General features: G+C 44.7%; 1 protein-coding gene across 1 annotated transcript in view; it reads right to left on the bottom strand.

Annotated features, from left to right (window-relative positions):
- Positions 1-445: 445 nt before the first annotated feature.
- Positions 446-20630, bottom strand: part of abch1 (ATP-binding cassette, sub-family H, member 1) — a 49206-nt gene continuing 29021 nt past the window's right edge. The window contains exons 13-20 of the mRNA XM_067989517.1: positions 20510-20559; positions 20350-20406; positions 19461-19531; positions 16257-16345; positions 12735-12838; positions 11594-11753; positions 6279-6383; positions 446-1361 (exon numbers count right to left, since the gene is read on the bottom strand). Of these exons, the coding sequence (XP_067845618.1) occupies positions 6295-6383; positions 11594-11753; positions 12735-12838; positions 16257-16345; positions 19461-19531; positions 20350-20406; positions 20510-20559 (620 nt within the window). The 3' untranslated portion in view covers positions 446-1361; positions 6279-6294. The remainder of the gene's footprint in view (positions 1362-6278; positions 6384-11593; positions 11754-12734; positions 12839-16256; positions 16346-19460; positions 19532-20349; positions 20407-20509; positions 20560-20630) is intronic.

The raw sequence follows: 20630 nt of genomic DNA, 5'->3' as shown, positions 1-20630 counted from the left end.
TGGTTGGGGAGTCTCGGACTAGGGGACACAGTCTAAAAATTAGAGCCAGGACTTTCAGGAGTGAAGTTAGGAAAAGCTTCTACACGCAAAGGGTGGTAGAAGTTTGGAACTCTTCTACAAACGGCAGTTGATGCTAGCTCAACTGTTAATTTTAAATCTGAGATTGATAGATTTTTGTTAACCAAAGGTATTAAGGGATATGGGGCTACGGCAGGTACATGGAGTTAGGTCACAGATCAACCATGATCTCATTGAATGGCGGAACAGGCTCGAGGGGCTGAATGGCCTCCTGGTCCTATGTTTCTATTAAGCAGCTGGGCCACTAGCAGGGATAACTTTTAAAACAGTAAAGGAATATTTTTGCTCGAATTGCTCTCGATCGTCCTCCTCACCTCTGTCCCAAGGGCAGGATTGGAAATAGAATCAAGTTGAAAACTTTCAACATTTTTATTTGTACTTTATCAATCAATTTTATATGACTGATTCTACAGTTTAAGGTAGAATTGTTGTTTAAAGAAGCCCATTGTAATTATGCACTCTGGAAACAAATGACTAATGCCCCTGGAGAGGGTGATCTCTGTTTGATGAGGAACTTCAATTTGCCAAGAATTCAACAACACAATGGTGAGCCATGTAATGTGGAGGGAAGGACTGCTGATTGATTTGTAGAAATCATACAAGCTATTTCCCAACTCAACATGTTAATGAGGTAACCAGGGGTCGTCAGACGTCCCACGGGATAGTGGAGGTAAAAATCTTGGAAAAAAACCATGAATTACCCGGGGGTAGGAGGGCCAAAAGGTCCATTCCGGATGGATAAGCAAGATGGGAAAATGGTGTTCCTCATCTGTATCTGTCCTGTGATCTTGTGAATAAACCGGTCAGAATTCCTCTGGGTAAGGCAGTATATGAATATCTGTGTTCCAAGATAAGGAATCTTGCTGTGTAGTATCTGTTATCATGTAAAATCTGTGACCAACGTTCAGTACATTTAAGATAAGGCAGTCAGATGTACATCTTTAGAACAGCAACATGCTTGTGTTCATTAAAAATTTGAGCATTTCTTAAAAACAAAATAATGTAGAAAATAGTAAAAGCAACAGGACAATTACATCAAATATTTGCAATCTAACAGAAATTCAACTTAATGATTTGTTTTCTTAGGCCCCTCCCCTGGACGATGTAGTTGCTTGGGAGATGATTATTCTAAATATGTCCAGTTGCTGTAGATCATTACTTCGTTTGTTTCTATTGTTATCTTCTTATTTTCAATATTATTGTTGCTAATAAAAGGAAAAATATATTCCAAGCCAGTGTAATTACAAATCCACTCCAAACTGGCCAATGGGTGAAGCCCCAACCTGCAATGGATACAGAGCATGTTAGAAAGTCTGAAACATTTTTACACGTAATTCTTTTTCTTGAACATCTTGGGCTATAAATTCGGCCGTGTGGCGCCCAGTGGTGCGGCCTCCTTTAGTTCCAAAATGGCGGCCAGGATGCGCACAGCATGCTTCTAGCATGACGTGCGCCGGACGCCATCTTGGTAAAGGGGTTCGTGCAGGTGCAGATAACGAACAGCAGCAGCGTGTGAAGTAGGGAGAATATGCATTAGATCAGTGTGCAACGCTGATTTAACGGGATAGACACCATTTTGCCACTCACTGCTCCAGCCAACGCACGGTCTTATCCACGACCAGCTAAACATGTCCTAGACGGCCTGGAGGACCCCCCACCAGCGCTATTTAAAAAGGGACCATGCAGGATTTACAGGTTAGTTGCTGGATTATTGCTTCTGGCTGCTGATGTATTTGTACCTGTTTTTGGAGGTCTCCTATACTTGAATACTAGGACTAGGGGATATAGCCTAAAAATTAGAGCCAGAACTTGCAGGAGTGAAGTTAGGAAAAGCTTCTACACGCAAAGGGTGGTAGAAGTGGCTCTTCCGCACACAGCAGTTGATGCTAGTTCAATTGTTCATTTTAAGTCCGAGATTGATAGATGTTTGTTAATTAAGGATATTGAGGGATATCGGGCTAAGGCAGATAGATGGAGTTAGGTCACAGATCAGCCATGATCTCAATGAATGGCCGAACAGGCTTGAAGGGCTAAATGCCAATTTGCTGACTCCTGTTATGCTCCACCTTCTCCTGCAAGACAGCAGGATGTGTGTCAGTGAGTGACCTGAAGGATGTTTGAGTGATGTGCCTATCATTGTTGAATAGCTGCCAGCGTGTGTGACCTGTGAGTTGTGGGTGTGCAGCTTGCAACAGTGGTAATGTGTGAGGGTGAGAGGAAGCATCTGATTGGAAGAGTTGAGTTCTGATTGAAAGAGTTTGTTGGTATGTGGGTGATGGGGGTGTAGTCCGTGGGGCAGTGGATGCGGCCAGTGGTGTAGTTGGTAGGAGACGCCACTTGACAGTTGACCTCACTCACCTTGACCACTCGTGTCAAAGCATTGAACTTCTTCCTGCCCTGCATCCATGTTTGTGGTGCTATGCGCCTGGCATTGACTTCGTCCGCTACTGCCTCCCACTGCCTCGGGAGCCTATGTCTGCAGGGCCTCTTGCTCCCCTGCAGATATAGGATGTCCGTCCTTCTGTCCACCTCTTGCACCAAGGCCTCTGGTGCATCACCAGAGAACCCCCCTTATTCATTTGGACCACACTTCATAGACTAAAGCCATTCATCTCTTCTGCTTACGACCTTGAATATGTGTCCAATTTTTCCAAGACATAAAACTTAATATTCTTGTAAAAATAAATGATGTATTTGCAGTGGTAAAATTCTGTCTATTGTTAAGTAAAATGGTTCAATTATTCCAAAAACCTCAAGGACTGAATGTCATTTGAAGGTTTTTTAGCCTTTAGATGTTTCATATACTGAAGTTTTAGTGATTGTGAAAGCTCAAATCCAGCGTCAGTGGGGTATAACCGTTAACCGTCAGGGCACCAACTGTAATTAGAACCCCGCTTTTTAATTATAGAATCAGAATTGGCTGTATTCTGGTCTGCCACTACTTTACCCAGTTAAGTACAGTATTCTGCTTTTATAAGAAAAGGACAAATACAAGGTAGGGAAAACTAACGGAGGCAATTCAGACAACATTTCTTTTGCGAAAGGCTGATCAGCACATAAAACAAATAACCAGTGCAGGTGTTTAAACAGGAAACGCCACCGTTTAAAAAGGAAACAGACAAGTTCCTGCCATTTAATTCATAACTAATACATTTTATAAATGACACAGAAATATATCGAGCCATCTCACAGGAAAGAAGATGGATGATTAGATGGGCAGGCTCGAGGTACTGATGGTCTCAATATGCCATTAATAGATTTTCCTCTTCCCCAGTTTCCCTGTAAATCTATTCCAAGCTAATAAGCAGAAACAAAATCTGCACCAAACTGCTTTTACTGTTTTAAAGTTGGTTCTGGTTACATCTCTTACCTTTGACGTAAAATTGCACTATGGTACAAGAGAGACAGTGCACTGAAGTTCAGGCTTGCTCCACGAGTGGGATTATGGCTTCATGCTCACAGTTCCCTTTACAACAAGCTCCTGATCTCATGTTCAATGTGGAGGCCAGTCACGTAGGGAGAGTTAAATCTGGTTAAATTTGCCCAACTCTTGAGCAGAATTGGCATTTGGGAACAGATAGTTTGCCTGTCCCTCCTGCCCAGGATGATGGGATATGCGAGAAAGGGAGAATATAAAACTGACCAAATAAAGATTAAGGCCTTAGAGAGGGTGCAGAAGAGATTTACTAGAATGGTTCCAGGGATGAGGGACTTCAGTTACGTGGATATATTGGAGAAGCTGGGATTGTTCTCTTTAGAGCAGAGAAGGTTGAGAGGAGATTTGATAGAGGTATTCAAAATTATGAAAGGTCAATTCAGAGTAGAGAGAGAGAGAAACTGTTCCCATTGGCGGAAGGGTCAAGAACCAGAGGACATAGATTTAAGGTGATTGGCAAAAGAACCAAAAATGACACGAGAAAAAACTTTTTTATGCAGTGGGTTGTTATGATCTGGAATGCGCTGCCTGAGGGGGCGGGGGAGGCAGATTCAATCGTGGCTTTCAAAAGGGAATTGGATACGTACTTGAAGGGAAAAATTTGCAGGGCTACGGGGAAAGGGTGGGGGAGTGGGACTAACTGGAATGCTCTTACAGAGAGCCGGCACGGACTCGATGGGCCGAATGGCCTCCTTCTGGGCTGTAACTTTTCTATGATTCTAAGATTGATACTCATCACAACTCAACACACAGAACATCATAAATTATGTTCGTGGTCTGCACTCACCACGAGCATTCAGAATACGAGATCTCTGCACTCCTCCAATTCTGGCCTCTTGCGCATCCCCGATTTCCATCGCTCCACCATTGGCGGCCGTGCCTTCAGCTGCCTGGGCTCTAAGCTCTGGAATTCCCTCCCTAAACCTCTCTGCCTCTCTCTCCTCCTTTAAGACGCTCCTTTAAACCTCCTCTTTGACCAAGCTTTTGGTCACCTGTCCTAATATCTCCTGATGTGGCTCGGTGTCAAATTTTGTTTGATAAAGTTCCTGTGAAGCTCCTTGGGTTGTTTTAGAGAAAGCTAATAGCACCGGGAATAAAACTGAAGTAAATTAGTCCAATGCTTGGAGCGATGCCAGATGGGATACTTGATTATTGCTTGGTTCATAATCTTACGGGTCAATCAGATACATCCGGGGGAGGGCGGGGGGGGTGGAGGTGTGTGTGTCCCCGGGGGAGGGTGGGGGGGCGGGGGGAGTGTGTGTCCCCGGGGGAGTGAGGGTGGGGGTGTGTGTGTCCGAGGGAGTGAGGGCAGTTGGGGGGTTCCCGGAGAAGGGGAGTGAGGGCGGAGGGGCGGGGGGGTGTGTCCCCGGGGGAGTGAGGGCAGTGGGGGGGGGGGGGGGTCCCGGGGAAGGGGAGTGAGGCCCGGGGGGGGCGGGGGTGTGTGTCCCCGGGGGAGTGAGGGCGGGGTGGGGGGGGTCCCGGGGAAGGGGAGTGAGGGTGGGGGGGGGGGGTGGGGGTGTGTGTCCCCGGGGGAGTGAGGGCGGGGGGGGGGGGGTCCCGGGGAAGGGGAGTGAGGTCAGTGGGGGGGGGGTCCCGGGGAAGGGGAGTGAGGCCCGGGGGGGGGGGTCCCGGGGAAGGGGAGTGGGGGCAGGTGTGGGCTGGTAACGGCGTCCAGTTGTTTTGTGGGACCAGGAGAAATGTTCCTGCTCCTTCCGACTCCACAATGTTTGGAAGTTTTGGGTCCTCCAGCAGTCTCTTTAAGGACCACCGGTTAGTCTGCTCAAATGCCAGTCAGAGCTTGTGATAGTCGGGCAAACAAATGTAGGAGTTTGGGTCTGAAACGAGTGTCAGGACCCGCTGAGGAAAGGCCCCGACCAATTTAGCAACGGTCCGGACTCCTGTGCAGATTGGGCCCGAGCCGCTGCCCTGCTAAACTGGTTATTAATGCGCCCGATGGGCACAACGATGTTAACATCAGACCCCACTGACCTCTGTCATCACTGTGATAGTTTAAGAACTAACCCTTCAGTAGCTCATTAACCACAGAAGTAAAATACTCACTTTCCAATTTGACTTGTTGGAGCTGCAGAATTCTGCACAAGTTCACCAATAATTACATTAATAATGATCTTAATAAATACTTTAAAAAAAGGATTTTTTTAACCCACTTTTTGCTAATGCTCATTCATCTATTTTTGGAAAGGCAGAATTCTCAGATCTGCAGTAAACAGGGTGAATAATCCGCTGCCAGTTTATCCCAGGATTGTATCACTCTTCGAAAATTGACTTCTTTTTGCTGCAGTGAGTGAGCAGAGCAAAATGTGCCATGGATTGTTCCACCAATCGGAAGTTTAGATTAGTGCAGCAGCCATTAAAAATCCAGAATAATTCATTTTGCAGATTTTAAATAGTTGATCACTATCCCAGATTCATGTCTTTTACATACAACAGTGTCAAAGTCACCCGTACAAGTTTGCCTCAAGAAAACAGCTTCACCCGTTCATAACTCTTGCTACAGATGTCAAATTAAACATAATTTAAAAATGGATTTGCATTGTTAACATTTAAGAGAGCAGAACAGAATTGAAAAAGCAGATATAAAATATATTGTTTCAGCGAATTCTGTATTATCACGTCGCAAAAATTATTTTTACCGTTAAATTTGAAAATTGGTTTTCAGTTGGATAATTTAGCTTTCAAAAGAATAACTTATTCAAATGGACAGAAGTAGTGTGTTCTGAAGTAATTGAATAAGCTCCCTTACCTCGGTAAAGTATTCCTCAAAGTCCTTCTGATGCATACGTTTGTGGTAAGATTAAACTAATGTACCTTAGGGGATATGGGATACATTCAATTGGCCAAATAATTCCTGGAACAAAGAAAAAAGAAAACAAACTTGGAGTTTGATCAATTCCTACGATTCAGCCACTCAGGTGCACCGTAAGTAATGGTTCTATTGAGAAGGATATCTATGGTTCATTAGAAGACCAATAGGACACACAGGAATGCCATCATTCCTATTTACACGTCGAACTTCCACTTTGGTATCTTTGGCTCGATACAACCACTGACCATATCAATATTTTGCTTTATGAGTTTTGTTGTAAGTTAGAATATTTCTACAGTAAAAAGCATTTCAATCTTCAGTCACGATAATGATCGTTTGACAACACTGTACACCTGAAAATGCAGCACAAACAGAACAAAGTCACTTATTACAATCGATAATAAAAACAGAAAATGCTGGAGCAGCTCAGCGAGTCAGGCAGCATCTGTGGAGAAAGAAACAGAGTTAACGTTTCAGGTCGAAGACCTTTCGAAGAACTTTTTACACCTTTGTATTGCAAATGAAAAATGTCTGGTTGAATAAAATCCAATTACAATGAAGAAAAGGTGGAAGGAAGTATTCTGAAAGACCCATTATCAGAAAGATGAAAAGGGACTGGAGAGAGAGAGTTTCCAACAGAACGAATCTTGCAGAAAGCTTAATATTAATTTGTATTTTTTTCCCTCTTCTTGGCAAAAGTATAAAGCTGTTTTTTCCAAATGATTTTCACCATGCCTTTTCTCCCTGTTCTGGTCTCTCTGGAGTCATGGATCAAGAATAGCTCGACGTAGAGAGTTGGCAAGTGAGCAGCTCCCAAATGTTTGCATCTGACTGAAAAACAGCAGAGGTGACGGAGCCTGGGGATGAATTTCCCACCATCATTCCCTCCTCCCTGCTGGACCTCTGCTCGCTGCCTGACCACAATGGGACAGTCGAGATTGGCATACGGACAGTCTGGTGCGATCCCACAATCGAACAGTCCATGGTGCCACACACTGGGTGTTCCAAAGCACGACAATGCCCACATTTGCAAGCTTAACGCAATATAGATCTGATAGAATTTATTTATCTTGTTTAAAAGTTTTTAGGAGACAAAATTCAGTATAAAACTATCTTGTAAAAGAACAGCCGTAGCCACACACATCCTGCAAGAATGTGGAGAAGGAACTGAACCAGCTCAGGTATAGATTTGGGCAATGGTTTCGGGAGGTGACCATCCCAGAGCAATTTAAAGGAATCGTTAACTACAGTCAGGAAAAAATAGAAGCACACTGGTACTCATTTTATCTGCAGTCTCGTGTGTGTTTTAAGGCTCAAAGCCTTCCATTATTTCATCTCCTTGTTGCAGCTGGTGATACGAAAATTTCCCTGCTGCTAAAAACTGCTGCTCGTTTTACTCCCGACACCTCCACCCTTCCCTTTCACATGCTGTCCTGCCCAAACCCCCACCCTCCCAAATAAGCACAGTGATTCGTGCCGAGAGCTCGACTAGTCAAAGAGGTCCCAACCCCACCCGCACCCCTCACCCCACCCATCCCTCCCTACGCCTCACTCCCTCCCCACTCCTCACTCCCTCCCCACTCCTCACTCCACTGCTCCTCCCTCCCTACTCCTCACTCCGTCCCCACTCCACCCCTCAACCCCTCCCTACTCCTCACTCCCTCCCCACTCCGCCCCTCCTCCCTCCCCACTCCGCCCCTCCTCCCTCCCTACTCCTCACTCCTCCTCACTCCCTCCCCACTCCGCCCCTCCTCCCTCCCCACTCCACCCCTCCTCCCTCCCTATGCCTCACTCCCTCCCCACTCCTCACTCCCTCCCCTCCCCACTCCTCACTCCCTCCCCACTCCACCCCTCCTCCCTCCCTACGCCTCACTCCCTCCCCACTCCACTCCTCACTCCCTCCCCACTCCCTCCCCACTCCCTCCCCACTCCACTGCTCCTCCCTCCCTATTCCTCACTCCCTCCCCACTCCTCACTCCCTCCCCACTCTACCCCTCACTCCCTCCCCACTCCACCCCTCACTCCCTCCCCACTCTACCCCTCACTCCCCACTCCTCACTCCCTCCCCTCCCCACTCCTCACTCCCTCCCCACTCCACCCCTCCTCCCTCCCTACGCCTCACTCCCTCCCCACTCCACTCCTCACTCCCTCCCCACTCCACTCCTCACTCCCTCCCCACTCCCTCCCCACTCCCTCCCCACTCCACTGCTCCTCCCTCCCTATTCCTCACTCCCTCCCCACTCCTCACTCCCTCCCCACTCTACCCCTCACTCCCTCCCCACTCTACCCCTCACTCCCTCCCCACTCTACCCCTCACTCCCTCCCCACTCCACCTTCAATGTCAGAATATGGGAACTTAGCTGCTCCCAAATTCTTCGAAATTTACTTCAACAAATATTTGTGAACATAAATACACGGTGCTTTCGGGTAAATAGACTTAATGATACATCGCAGGCAATGACTGAGAGTCGCTTTGCTTAAGCTTCTCTTAAGCTATTGTTACACTTAAACTACGTGCACCCATTTTTGCTGTGGTAATGACATACTACAAATTTAGCAACTAGTTCATGGTGCACCAGCATCAAACACTTCAGCTCTGCTAACACAAGCATTAGTATCACTGTACACTAACCAAACAAACAGTGACTGGACAAGAGGGCAGTTGTGCTCGGAATTTGCCTCTTGAATTTAAAATGTTCCTTTGTATCATTTAGCTTCAAAGTCCTTGATGTTAGTGATAATTTTTCGGGCAATTTCCTGAATATCATCACAGATTCTGCTTTGATTTTAAACATACTCATTGATTGTCCCAAGACTTAATGGAGGGTCTCTCAAGCCTCCTTTTCCAAGTGTCAGCCATGGGTCAGTGGGCAGCACTCTCGCCTCTGAAGCAGAAGGTCATGGGTTCGAGTTTCGCTCCAGAGACTTCAGCACATAATCCAGGCTGACACGGCCGGAGGGGCAGTGCCGAGGGAGCGCCGCGCGGCAGGAGGGGCAGTGCCGAGGGAGCGCCCCGCGGCCGGAGGGGCAGTGCCGAGGGAGCGCCGCGCGGCCGGAGGGGCAGTGCCGAGGGAGCGCCGCGCGGCCGGAGGGGCAGTGCCGAGGGAGCGCCGCGCGGCCGGAGGTCCCACCTTTCGGATGAGACGTTAAACCGAGGACCCATCTGCCCTCTCAGGTGGACGTAAAAGATCCCACAACCACTATTCGAAGAGCAGCAGCAGAGTTCTCCTCAACTTCTGGCCAATGTTTATCCCTCAACAAACACATTACCTGGTCATTATCACATTACTGTGTGTGGGACTTTGCTGTGCACAAATTGGCTGCTGCGTTTCCTACACTTCAAAGCTGTAAAGTGTTTTGGGGCATCCTGAGGTCATGAAAAGTGCTATATAAATGCAAGTTCCTTCTTTCTTCTTCCAAAATGTAAATTAGATCCAATTTTTTTTTGTATATTCACCTCTCAAACAGATTACTTGTGAATGTATAAAGAGAGTGAGAGAAGACCACTGAGCCCCAACCTCCTCCCTCCAGGCCCCTCCCTCCGGGCCCCGACCTCCTCCTCCAGGCCCCTCCCTCCGGGCCCCGACCTCCTCCCTCCAGGCCCCTCCCTCCGGGCCCCGACCTCCTCCCTCCGGGCCCCGACCTCCTCCCTCCGGGCCCCTCCCTCCGGGCCTCGACCTCCTCCCTCCAGGCCCCTCCCTCCGGGCCTCGCCCTCCTCCCTCCAGGCCCCTCCCTCCTCCCTCCAGGCCCCTCCCTCCTCTAGATGGTTTCACTTCATTCAACACCAGCCCATTTGCTAATGATGCAAACTCCTCGGAGAGGCAAAAACTGGAAAATTTTAGGAAAAATTCTGGGAATTTTCCCCCTGATTCTCTAAGGCAATCAAGCAAGCTCCAAGACCATGATTATCCACAATGCATTGTGAGAATGTACTAAACCAACCTCTCCACCCAACCAATGTCCTTTGGAAGGTCGGACTGTACAGGAACAGTAAAAGCCTCTTCCATCCATCAGATCAGTCATCGAACTCCTTATCCCATTTTCTCTCTCACATCCATCATACGGTGAAATTTATAACATCTGCGCCATCCACTGCCCCGCGGGGTCGGCAATGCCACATATTCACCCTCTGCATAAAGACTTTAATCTTAACTTTCTATTCAACTTTCCTTGTCCAAGAATGAACCCATGTTTCCATGGCTTAGAGCTCATGTTAATATTGAGCATCTCTCTGGGATCCACTTTAACACCTCCAATACCTGAACAAGATCACCTCCCTCCAATAAGAGTGTCCGTAGTGACTGTACTCTTTCTTCATAGTACAGGTGCCTGCGTCGTGTGGAGAGAATGCAAACTCCACATCGAGCAAACAGAACCTTTACCCAGGTGGATTTTCCAGCAGGTCTGTCCATTCTTAAACACGGTGTTGATTTTATGCAGAATGTCAGGTAACCGACTGACCAAAAAAAAACTGGGAACATTGCAGCAGTTTGTAAATATTTTATTTTTAATAAAAATTTGATGAGAATATCAATGTAATCCCACTGATCTGCCACTTAACCAGGGCATTTTAAGCATCTCTGCTTAAACGCTAAAGCTGCATCTAAACTACAGCAGCAGAATGTGCCACTCACACGCCGCTAGTTAGTGGGAATAGTGACTGGAATGTGCTGTCATTAAATAAAAGTAGCAAGTTCCCCCCGTGCTTTATTTTTATGAATACAGTATCGAAAGGCAGTTCAGGAACTCCATGATTTACACCTATTAAATTTAATGTGTTCTCAATCTAACTTTTAACTGTTCATTGGAACAACGTAGAACAAGATTTCCCTGGAAAAGATAAGACATTGCATTGCTGGGAAAAACTTGGATGGTGAGATTGTTAAGAGTTACACATCAGGGAAGTGAAATTGGAAAATAACACAAACCAAACAGGAAATGGTGGAGACTGTCAGGAAGAGGCCAACGGTCTTACTTTGGACACAAGATGATGAGAAGCTGGTGAGGATGCAGCTGCACCGGGCAAGCAAAGACTCTCCTAAAGATCGCTCAACTGAATTAAAGTGGATCAGTCCTTTATTGAACGTGGTATTCCAGAGGAGTGACTTTGGATAAAAGGGTTAAATTACTACTTTCACCCGAGTCTTCCTGGTTATTTGATTGAATTTTATCCTCCACATTAATTAGAATGTGAGTCCAGCTAGTTATTATTAGATTCTACTTTCTGACATAAGCAGAAGAACTCACTTACCACTAAGTACAATATTAGGATAGAAGATACCCAGTGAGACCTGGGCTGCTGACTGTTCATCATCAAATGCAGCTGAGATGACAAGGCCCAGTGATATGCCAGTGATGCCTTGCAGTAAGATAAGAAATCCTATCAGTGGCAAGGAGCCTTCATTTGGAATCTACAATACACAAGGAAAAGATAAATTAGTTCAACACAATCAACTGTTCAATGTAATCTCTACCTGCACATTTCTTTTAAAACAAATAGAACCAATTGGTTTATATTTAACTTCTTTCCATTCCACTTAAATTTGGGGCTGGATTTTATTTGGAATTATATATTGATGTAACACAGTATTAAGTTGTGATAAAGTTCTTAAAGCCACTCTGATCTTGAAGTGCAAATTGAAAATTTGCACCTGCCATATGAATATTTAAAGTTAATTAAACATGTTTCCATCAATGCAGGTGTGCTTCAATGGAGGGCTGGTTGAACAAAGCACCAGAACTTTAAAGAGCCATTTATTCCAAAATATGCCAAGTTCAAACATTATTTGGTGGCTATTTAGAAATAAAAACTAGCCCTTTGTGTGTTGAGTGTTTGCAGTATCGAGCGCAGGAAATGGAATAATTTACACCTCGAAAGTTGTCAAAAGCCAACAAGATATTCTCAGTGAATAATCCAGTTTAGCAGAACCTGTTCATCAGTATAAAGTTGACTCAAACTTCAGCAATAAATATAGGAATTATCGGAACCATGGAATTGTAGGAAGTGGATTCTAGTCCCCAAATTCCCCACACGTTGAGTTCCCAATCTTAACCATTCTGTTGTGGGTAACAATAATCAAAAGATCCCCAACAGAGAGGGAGGGGGAAAATCTAATGGCCTTTCACCTCGATTATTATTCTTCACTTCCTAGTAGCTGGGAGCTGAGCAGCAGTGACAGCTCCCACTCGTGTTCTACGGTTCTATTGCAGATAACTGTACCCTTCAATAAACATCCTTTAGTAACAGACTCATATTTAACTGTCTGACCTCAGCATCTGTATGAACAATACCCAACTGAGCTCAAATCAGCTGAAGATTTTTCAGATTGAGGGCAGACCGATGGACAGACTCAGGAAGCTTTGAAACTTCTGCAGGAAAATACGTCACTGACCTTGAAAACGAGGAATGTAAAGACGAGTAACAATATTATCTGAATAGTCATCGTCACCAGGTGTGAGAAGATATGAGCCAACATTACCTCCAGGGAACTAACACCTAAATAAATATACACACAAAGAATTTACTCACAAAAGCAGAGGAGATGCATGTTTCCTTAAAACTACATAATATACTACACAGAATATCAATCAAAATTTTACTTCATAAAATACACCAAAGATGAAATGACCATTTTGCCCCACAGGTTCTCACCACCCTCTCAAATCTACACACACACATTTTATTTTACCTACATAACCTCCTTTAAAAAAATTTAAAGTGCTTCTATGTACTTTTCTCCATGTCAATACCATAAAGTTCCTCCTTAAGTACAAGGAATTAACTTAGTTATGGGGTGCAGGAAATTTACAGAAAAGATTCCTAACAGAGGTAAGCACCTGCAGCAACTATGCTGAACTGTACATGGGCTGTTTGAAGGAGTACGGTATCTCCCCACACAACCTGCAGATGTGGGACAAGTTGTTCCAATTTAGTTTAGTGGATACAGTATTGTAAATTACGTAGCTCCTCTGTGGAGCCTTTTAATTACCCAGTTTGTGAAAGTGGGTACACTGTATGATATTCTCTGAACAAGAGTAGTTTATTGTGAATGTATTACTGAGTTACATCCTCTAACCAACTGCTTTCGTGGAGGGAGCCTCGTCAATGTGTTGCCTCCCTTACTGTGTTGCCTTGAAGCTATTAATCATGCAATATAACATTTATTCAATAACTTATATGTGGCATAAAGATACAGCACACCTAGTCTGTAGTCTGCTCTACGGGAGCCACACATGAAGTGTGCAGCAGTGAGCCATGTTATACAGAAGGTGTTCTATATTGTTCCTCTGTGAAAAATTACATTACCTATGCAGATCTTGTCGGAGATAATTGCAATCAGACCATTACAGTGAGTGATTTTAATCTGATGAATGATACAATTTGAGGATTAGAAATTAATGTGCCAGAATTTGCTGTCAAAATAACAGTGAGGATAATGGTGCTCCCCGTTATTTATGGGTAAATGGTACAGCAACTTCAAGCGAGGGGCAGAAGTGCGGTCAAACACCAATATCCAAAAGTTGCTGTCAGAGATGCGCTGCTCCGCCATTAGCTTTGCGAAAACGGCATCTCACCGTCTGCCTCACCGGTGAATGGCATGAAGTTGCTGTATTTGCTCGGTAGATATGGACTAAACCTGTCACAGAAAGTTAAGTCAAGTCATTTCAACGTGATAAGTGTAAATTATTATTTTTTTAAAAAATTCGTTCATGGGATGTGGGCATCGCTGGCGAGGTCGGCATTTATTGCCCATCCCTAATTGCCCTCGAGAAAGTGGTGGTGAGCCGCCTTCTTGAACCGCTGCAGTCCGTGTGGTGACGGTTCTCCCACAATGCTCTTAGGAAGGGAGTTCCAGGATTTTGACCCAGCGACAATGAAGGAACGGCGATATATTTCCAAGTCGGGATGGTGTGTGACTTGGAGGGGAACGTGCAGGTGGTGTTGTTCCCATGTGCCTGCTGCCCTTGTCCTTCTAGGTGGTAGAGGTCGTGGGTTTGGGAGGTGCTGTTGAAGAAGCCTTGGCGAGTTGCTGCAGTGCAACCTGTGGATGGTGCACACTGCAGCCACAGTGCGCCGGTGGTGAAGGGAGTGAATGTTTAGGGTGGTGGATGGGGTGCCAATCAAGCGGGCTGCTTTGTCCTGGATGGTGTCGAGCTTCTTGAGTGTTGTTGGAGCTGCACTCATCCAGGCAAGTGGAGAGTATTCCATCACACTCCTGACTTGTGCCTTGTAGATGGTAGAAAAGGCTTTGGGGAGTCAGGAGGTGAGTCACTCGCCGCAGAATACCCAGCCTCTGACCAGCTCTTGTAGCCACAGTATTTATATGGCTGGTCCAGTTAAGTTTCTGGTCAATGGTGATCCCCCAGGATGTTGATGGTGGGGGATTCGGCGATGGTAATGCCGTTGAATGTCAAGGGGAGGTGGTTAGACTCTCTCTTGTTGGAGATAGTCATTGCCTGGCACTTGTCTGACGCGAATGTTACTTGCCACTTATCAGCCCAAGCCTGGATGTTGTCCAGGTCTTGCTGCATACAGGCACGGACTGTAAATTATTGCCAGTCAACTCTCTGGCACCGAAAATGAACTATTACAAGTGTGGAGTCTCATTCCTTCAGGTTTTAATTCAGGTGCCACAGTACTGAAATGGCCCTTATCAAAGTCACTATTGATATCCTATGTGACTGTGACCATGGTAAACTATCCCTCCTCATCCTTCTCGATCTGTCTGCAGCCTTTGACATGGATGACCACACCATCCTCCTCCAACACCTCTCATCCGTCGTCCAGCTGGGTGGGACTGCGCTCACCTGGTTCCATTCTTATCTATCCAGTCACAGCCAGAGAATCACCTGCAATGGCTTCACTTCCCGCTCCTGCACAGATACTTCTGTAGTCCCCCAAGGATCTGTCCTTGGCCCCCTCCTGTTTCTCATCTACATGCTGCTCCTTGGCGACATCATCTGAATGTTGGGTTCCATATGTACGCTGATCATACCCAGCTCTACCTCACCACCATCTCCCTCGCCCCTCCACTGTCTCATTTGTCACACTGCTTGACCGACATCCAATACCGGATAAGCAAAAATTTCCTCCAACTAAATATTAGGAAGACCGAAGCCATTGTCTTTGGTCCCCGCCACAAGCTCCATTCCCTAGCCACCGACTCTGTCCCGCTACCTAGCCAGTGTCTGAGGCTGAACCAGGCCGTTCGCAACCTTGGTGTCTCCTCCAATTCTGGCCTCTTGCGCATCTCTGATTTTAATCGCTCCACCATTGGCGGCCGTGCCTTCAGCTGCCTAGGCCCTAGGCTCTGGAATTCCCTCCCTAAACCTCTCCGCCTCTCTCTCCTCCTTTAAGATGCTCCTTAAAACCTCCCTCTTTGACCAAGCTTTTGGTCACCTGTCCTAATATCTCCTTATGTGGTTCGGTGTCAAATTTTGTTTGATAATCGCACCTGTGAAGCGTCTTGGGATGTTTTACTACATTAAAGGCGCTATATAAATGCAAGTTGTTGTTAATTGTTTTTGGAGATTTTAGAAATGTATAATTTTTTAATTGAAACATTTTAAAAAAAAAACTTTTTTCTCTCTCTCTTAATCCAATCTGTCTTTCCTTCTCTTTCAGTACCTGATTTGACATTGAATTCACCCACTCTAATTCACCCTCCTTCTCAGTCCTTGCGCTGGTAATTTCACAATCCTTCACTCTGATTGGTTAAGGAGATACCCAGTTCCTTGTCCTGTTCACTCAGGTCCCAGATGCCCTGATTCCCTCACTGCCCCGTTATCAGCTCACACTTTCAGCAACTTGTCACGCAAAAAAATTTAAAAACCTAAACAGCAAATTATGGCCCAATGTTTTTTTAAATTTAAATAGTTAATTCGATTTGCCTCAATAATCACATCATACAAACCTGCAACCCAACCTCTGTCCAGTAAACCTTCTTTCTGCTCAATCACAAAGGACAACGCAGTCAACCCAACAGCCAAGAAGAAAGTAATGCTGAAGATTTAAAATAAGTCTTTCATTAGAATGGTATTTTGGGTGATGTTTTGAATGCATTCTATACAGCACGTAGTCATAACAAGATATAAGTGTTAACGTACTCTGGTGGCTCAGTTTAAGTGCACTGCCCAGTGCAGAAGTGGGTTATAAAGACCAGGAGGTCCCTGGTTTGATCTCTAGTCTCTGCTGAGGTAGGAGGGGGTCAGAAACAAACTGAAACACAGCTTTTCTCCCATTGATTGCTCTCCAGTGACACTTGCTGCAATGTGCATCTATGTACACAGTGAAATCAAAACCAGAACAGGTATTTTGGGAGGAATAAAAAAACAAGGAATGAGAGAATTAATGGAAAGACGCTGAGGATGTGGATGAAGAGATCTCTAGCAGCCCAAATACATAACTGGCTGAAAATGTGAGCGCAGGTTGATAAAGCCATAAAAAAGGCCAATAAAATTTTAGGTTTTATGAATGGGGTAAAGATGAATTTGTACAAGGAGAGAGCAGGGTAGTGGGATTAGTTTTAGATTGCTCTAGCAAAGAGCTGGCACAGGCACGATGGGATGAATGGCCTCCTTCCGTGCTGTAGACTCGATATAAATAGCCATCAAGACAGTCTATATTTGAAACTTTAATTTTACAAGGATATGCGGAAAGAGCAGAGCAGTGCAATTAGATTTGGATTGTTCTAGTAAAGAGCCAGCACAGAAACGATGCACCAAATGGCCTCCTTCTGTACTGTAAGCTACTATGTTTTTATGGCTCAGTTGACAACACCAATAAACACCTTGACAAATGGACGATTGGGTGAGGTACTTAATAGGTACCTGTGGGATTGCACACAAGCCCGAGTGACCATCTTCAAGGAGGCGCAAAACTGGGGTAAAATAATGAAGAAAATATAAAGTATTAGACGTGCTTTTTTTTTGTATTTGCTTCTCCCCATCCCCTTGCCCAGACATGCACCAAAGCTGTCTCGGAGAGTGGGCAGGTGGAGTAGCTCCTGCTATGTTTGCTCTGTAACCAGCGAAGGTGACTCACAATGACCCATCCTCTAATTTGCTCTTTCTCTCGGGTCCCATTCTCTGTACTCCACTCCGATTGCAAGGCTAAGATCAGAAAATCAAAACCCATGATACGATCATGGACACAAGTCTACAATGTTTTTCACTCCATGCCACAGGTGCCCCTCTACATCTGCCCTCTTTCCTCAGGCAAACACATTCTCAATAGGAGCGTTCTTGAAAGCAGGTTAAGATCAAAGCTTTGTCGTCTATGCAGCCTATCTGAGGCATCACAAGCTTTTCCTCAAAGAACAGAAATGGTTCCCATCGAGTTCTGACTAAACGGGTGACAGGTGCAGCAGCTCAGTTTGAGTGTTGGCAGCTACAAGAAATCACAACCCACTTTCTCAGTGGGTTATATGCAAACGTAGAACTACATTTGTAAGAGCAAATGGGAGTCGTGACTTCGCTCGTGTTTGCAGCTATAAATGACAGATCAGTAAAAAAACCTGACTTGAATTAAACTCACTTTTTGAACGAATTTCCTAAAGTTGGGGACAGAAGGAGAAACTGACTTCAACTTTCTGATACTAACAACAACTTGTATAATGCCTTTAACGCAATAAAACGTCCCAAGGTGCTTCACAGGAGCACAATCAGACAAAATTTGACACTGAGCCACATAAGGAGATATTAGGACAGGTGACCAAAAGCTTGGTCAAAGAGGTAGGGGTGACTTAAAGGAGGAGAGAGGGGTAGAGAGGTGGAGAGGTTTAGGGAGAGAATTCCAGCACCTAGGGCATAGATGGCTGAAGGCACGGCCACCAATGGTGGAGTGAAGGAAATCGGGAATGTTCAAGAGGCCAGAATTGGAGGAACGCAGAGACCTCGGAGGGATGTAGGGCTGGAGAAGGCTACAGAGATAGGGAGGGGCGAGGCCATGGAGGGATTTGAACACAAGGATGAGAATTTTGAATCGAGGCGTTGCTGGACTGGGAGCCAAAGTAGGTCATTGACCACAGGGTGATGGTGGTAAAAGCAGAATGAAAGGAGACCAAATACACGACTGCCACCAACCCAATGCCTCTCGCTCGTGTAATCGAGGTAGATTTACAGCAGTTACCAGTGCACAGGCCCTCTAATTGGCATTAATAAAATAAATGTTTTATTTTAAATACAGGCTGTGCTCTCAGGCTGTGCAGCTGAAAGCTGGTTGGACCTTATAGTCTTTAAAAACCTTTAACATTTTTTACTAAGGGAGCTTCCGACTATTATATGGAGGTGCAAGTAGCTGCTCCAGGCAGCAGGAGGGAGCTTGGGACGATGGGAAGAGTCAGGCTGGTGATTCCCCTGATTTTGGAGTTGGTGCTTTCTCCCTGCAGCTGGTGAAATGACCCCTGGACAATAAAGAGCCGCCCAGTTTTACAAGCAGGAGGGAAAAATTGAAGAGTCCAAGTTATTTGAAAGCATTTCCATGCTATAGATGAGACATCAAAGTATCGAGGAACAAATGGGTAAATATGATCAATAAACATTTGGCCGTTCATCACCTCCGTGAACTTTCAGTTGTTCACATTTCGAGGTTTCTCTCCCGAGTAAATGACTAGAATGACATCGTCTGAGGAACTCCCCTCGGAGCATTAACGTCCCACCCTACCGTCACTGAAATGGTCTCCAATCACAGGTCTCTATAGTTATTCTTTCATCTTCCTTTTTAATCTCTAATTAGCATTTATCATCTATAGAGAGAGTTAACTCCACATCTTCTATTTCAGCACAGAAACGACAATGTCAAAAAGTACAATAATCAGGATTTTACTGTGCATATTAGAGAAAGATTTCACTCCAGCTTTTCTAAAACAAAGTCCCTGCACTTTAAAAGTAATTCATTGTGTAAAGCATTGAGACATTTTTTAAAACCTTTACAAATGCAATAAGGCACTATATCAATGGAAATATTATTTATTACCTTATGTTGACTAAGAATTCAATCCATATTCAGAACTTTAGATGATATTCAACCATAGAAATTATTCTTGCGCTATTTGGGAGCAATGAGACTCTGCTCCTGTACGCAGCACTGTGTCGATAACACTGATTTTAAACTTTACCTTAAGATTGCACCAGGAGCAATGAATATTGTAAAATCTGGATGCTTATTCCCGTATATTGGCTCTTCAAACTACAACAAAACAAGCTTGTTATTAAACAGCATAATTATTTATAATCATACATCACCTCAGTACCTCATATCGAACGCTCAACTTCAAATCCATCGCACTTTAATACATTTTGGTTATCTTATTTTTGAATTTTGCTGACTACAAAAAAAACTTTCCCTCATTTTCCATCTACAACAGCAATATTATTACATCATAAATAACATAAAATGTTGCTGAGAACAAAATAATAAAGGATTACTTTCATAATAAGAAGGGTCGGTAACCAGAGGGCACAGATTTCATTTAATTGGCAAAAGAACCAGAGGGGAGATGAGGAGAATTTCTTTTTTACGCAGCGAGTTGTTCTGATCTGGAATGCGCTGCCTGAAAGGGCGGTGGAAGCAGATTCAATAATAACTTTCAAAAGGGAATTGGATAAATACTTGAAGGAAAAAAAATTACAGGACTATGGGGAAGAGCAGGAGAATGAAACTAATTGGATAGCTCTTTCAAAGAGCCGGCACAGGCACAATGGGCCGAATGGCCTCCTCACTCTCAAGAAATCTGAAAATGGTTGATAATTTAGGCTGCAAGTCTCCAATGGGAGCCTGTTTTACACTCTCACCCAAAGTCAAAATTACTCGCTTTGTGTTTTAAGGGTTAACACAACACCTTTAGGCATTAATAAAATACAATTACATTGCCACCAAAGGAACCCAAACAGGATCATATAATTTAATAAAGCCTAAATGCAGGGCATGAATAGTTCATCTTTATTTGTAAACTGTGCCTATGGCGTCTGACCTTGAGCACACTCACTGGCAGATTGGTTTTTTACCTTTACTGGAAGAGATGCCAAGTAAGAGTAATTTCCCAGGATATCCTTAACAAAACCCTGTGATAAAAGATTCAGAAGGACAATTTAGAGTCTACAGAATGTAGTCAAGATGGTTTGTAAAAGATCTGAACAATCCAAGTGATATTTTTTCGAAAAGTACCTCAAATGCTTCTTGCAGTTTTAATTTGATGGTGAATGCAATTTGTTGATCTGAAAGTAAATAAACACAAAGCAGACGACAGGTCCATCTCAGCTACAAGCAACCACACTGGTTTCATAAA

This window comes from Heptranchias perlo, chromosome 8 (assembly GCF_035084215.1).
Source record: "Heptranchias perlo isolate sHepPer1 chromosome 8, sHepPer1.hap1, whole genome shotgun sequence".
Taxonomy (NCBI): Eukaryota; Metazoa; Chordata; class Chondrichthyes; order Hexanchiformes; family Hexanchidae; genus Heptranchias; species Heptranchias perlo.
The sequence above is the reverse complement of the archived record's forward strand: the minus strand, read 5'-3'. Positions and strand labels throughout refer to the sequence as shown.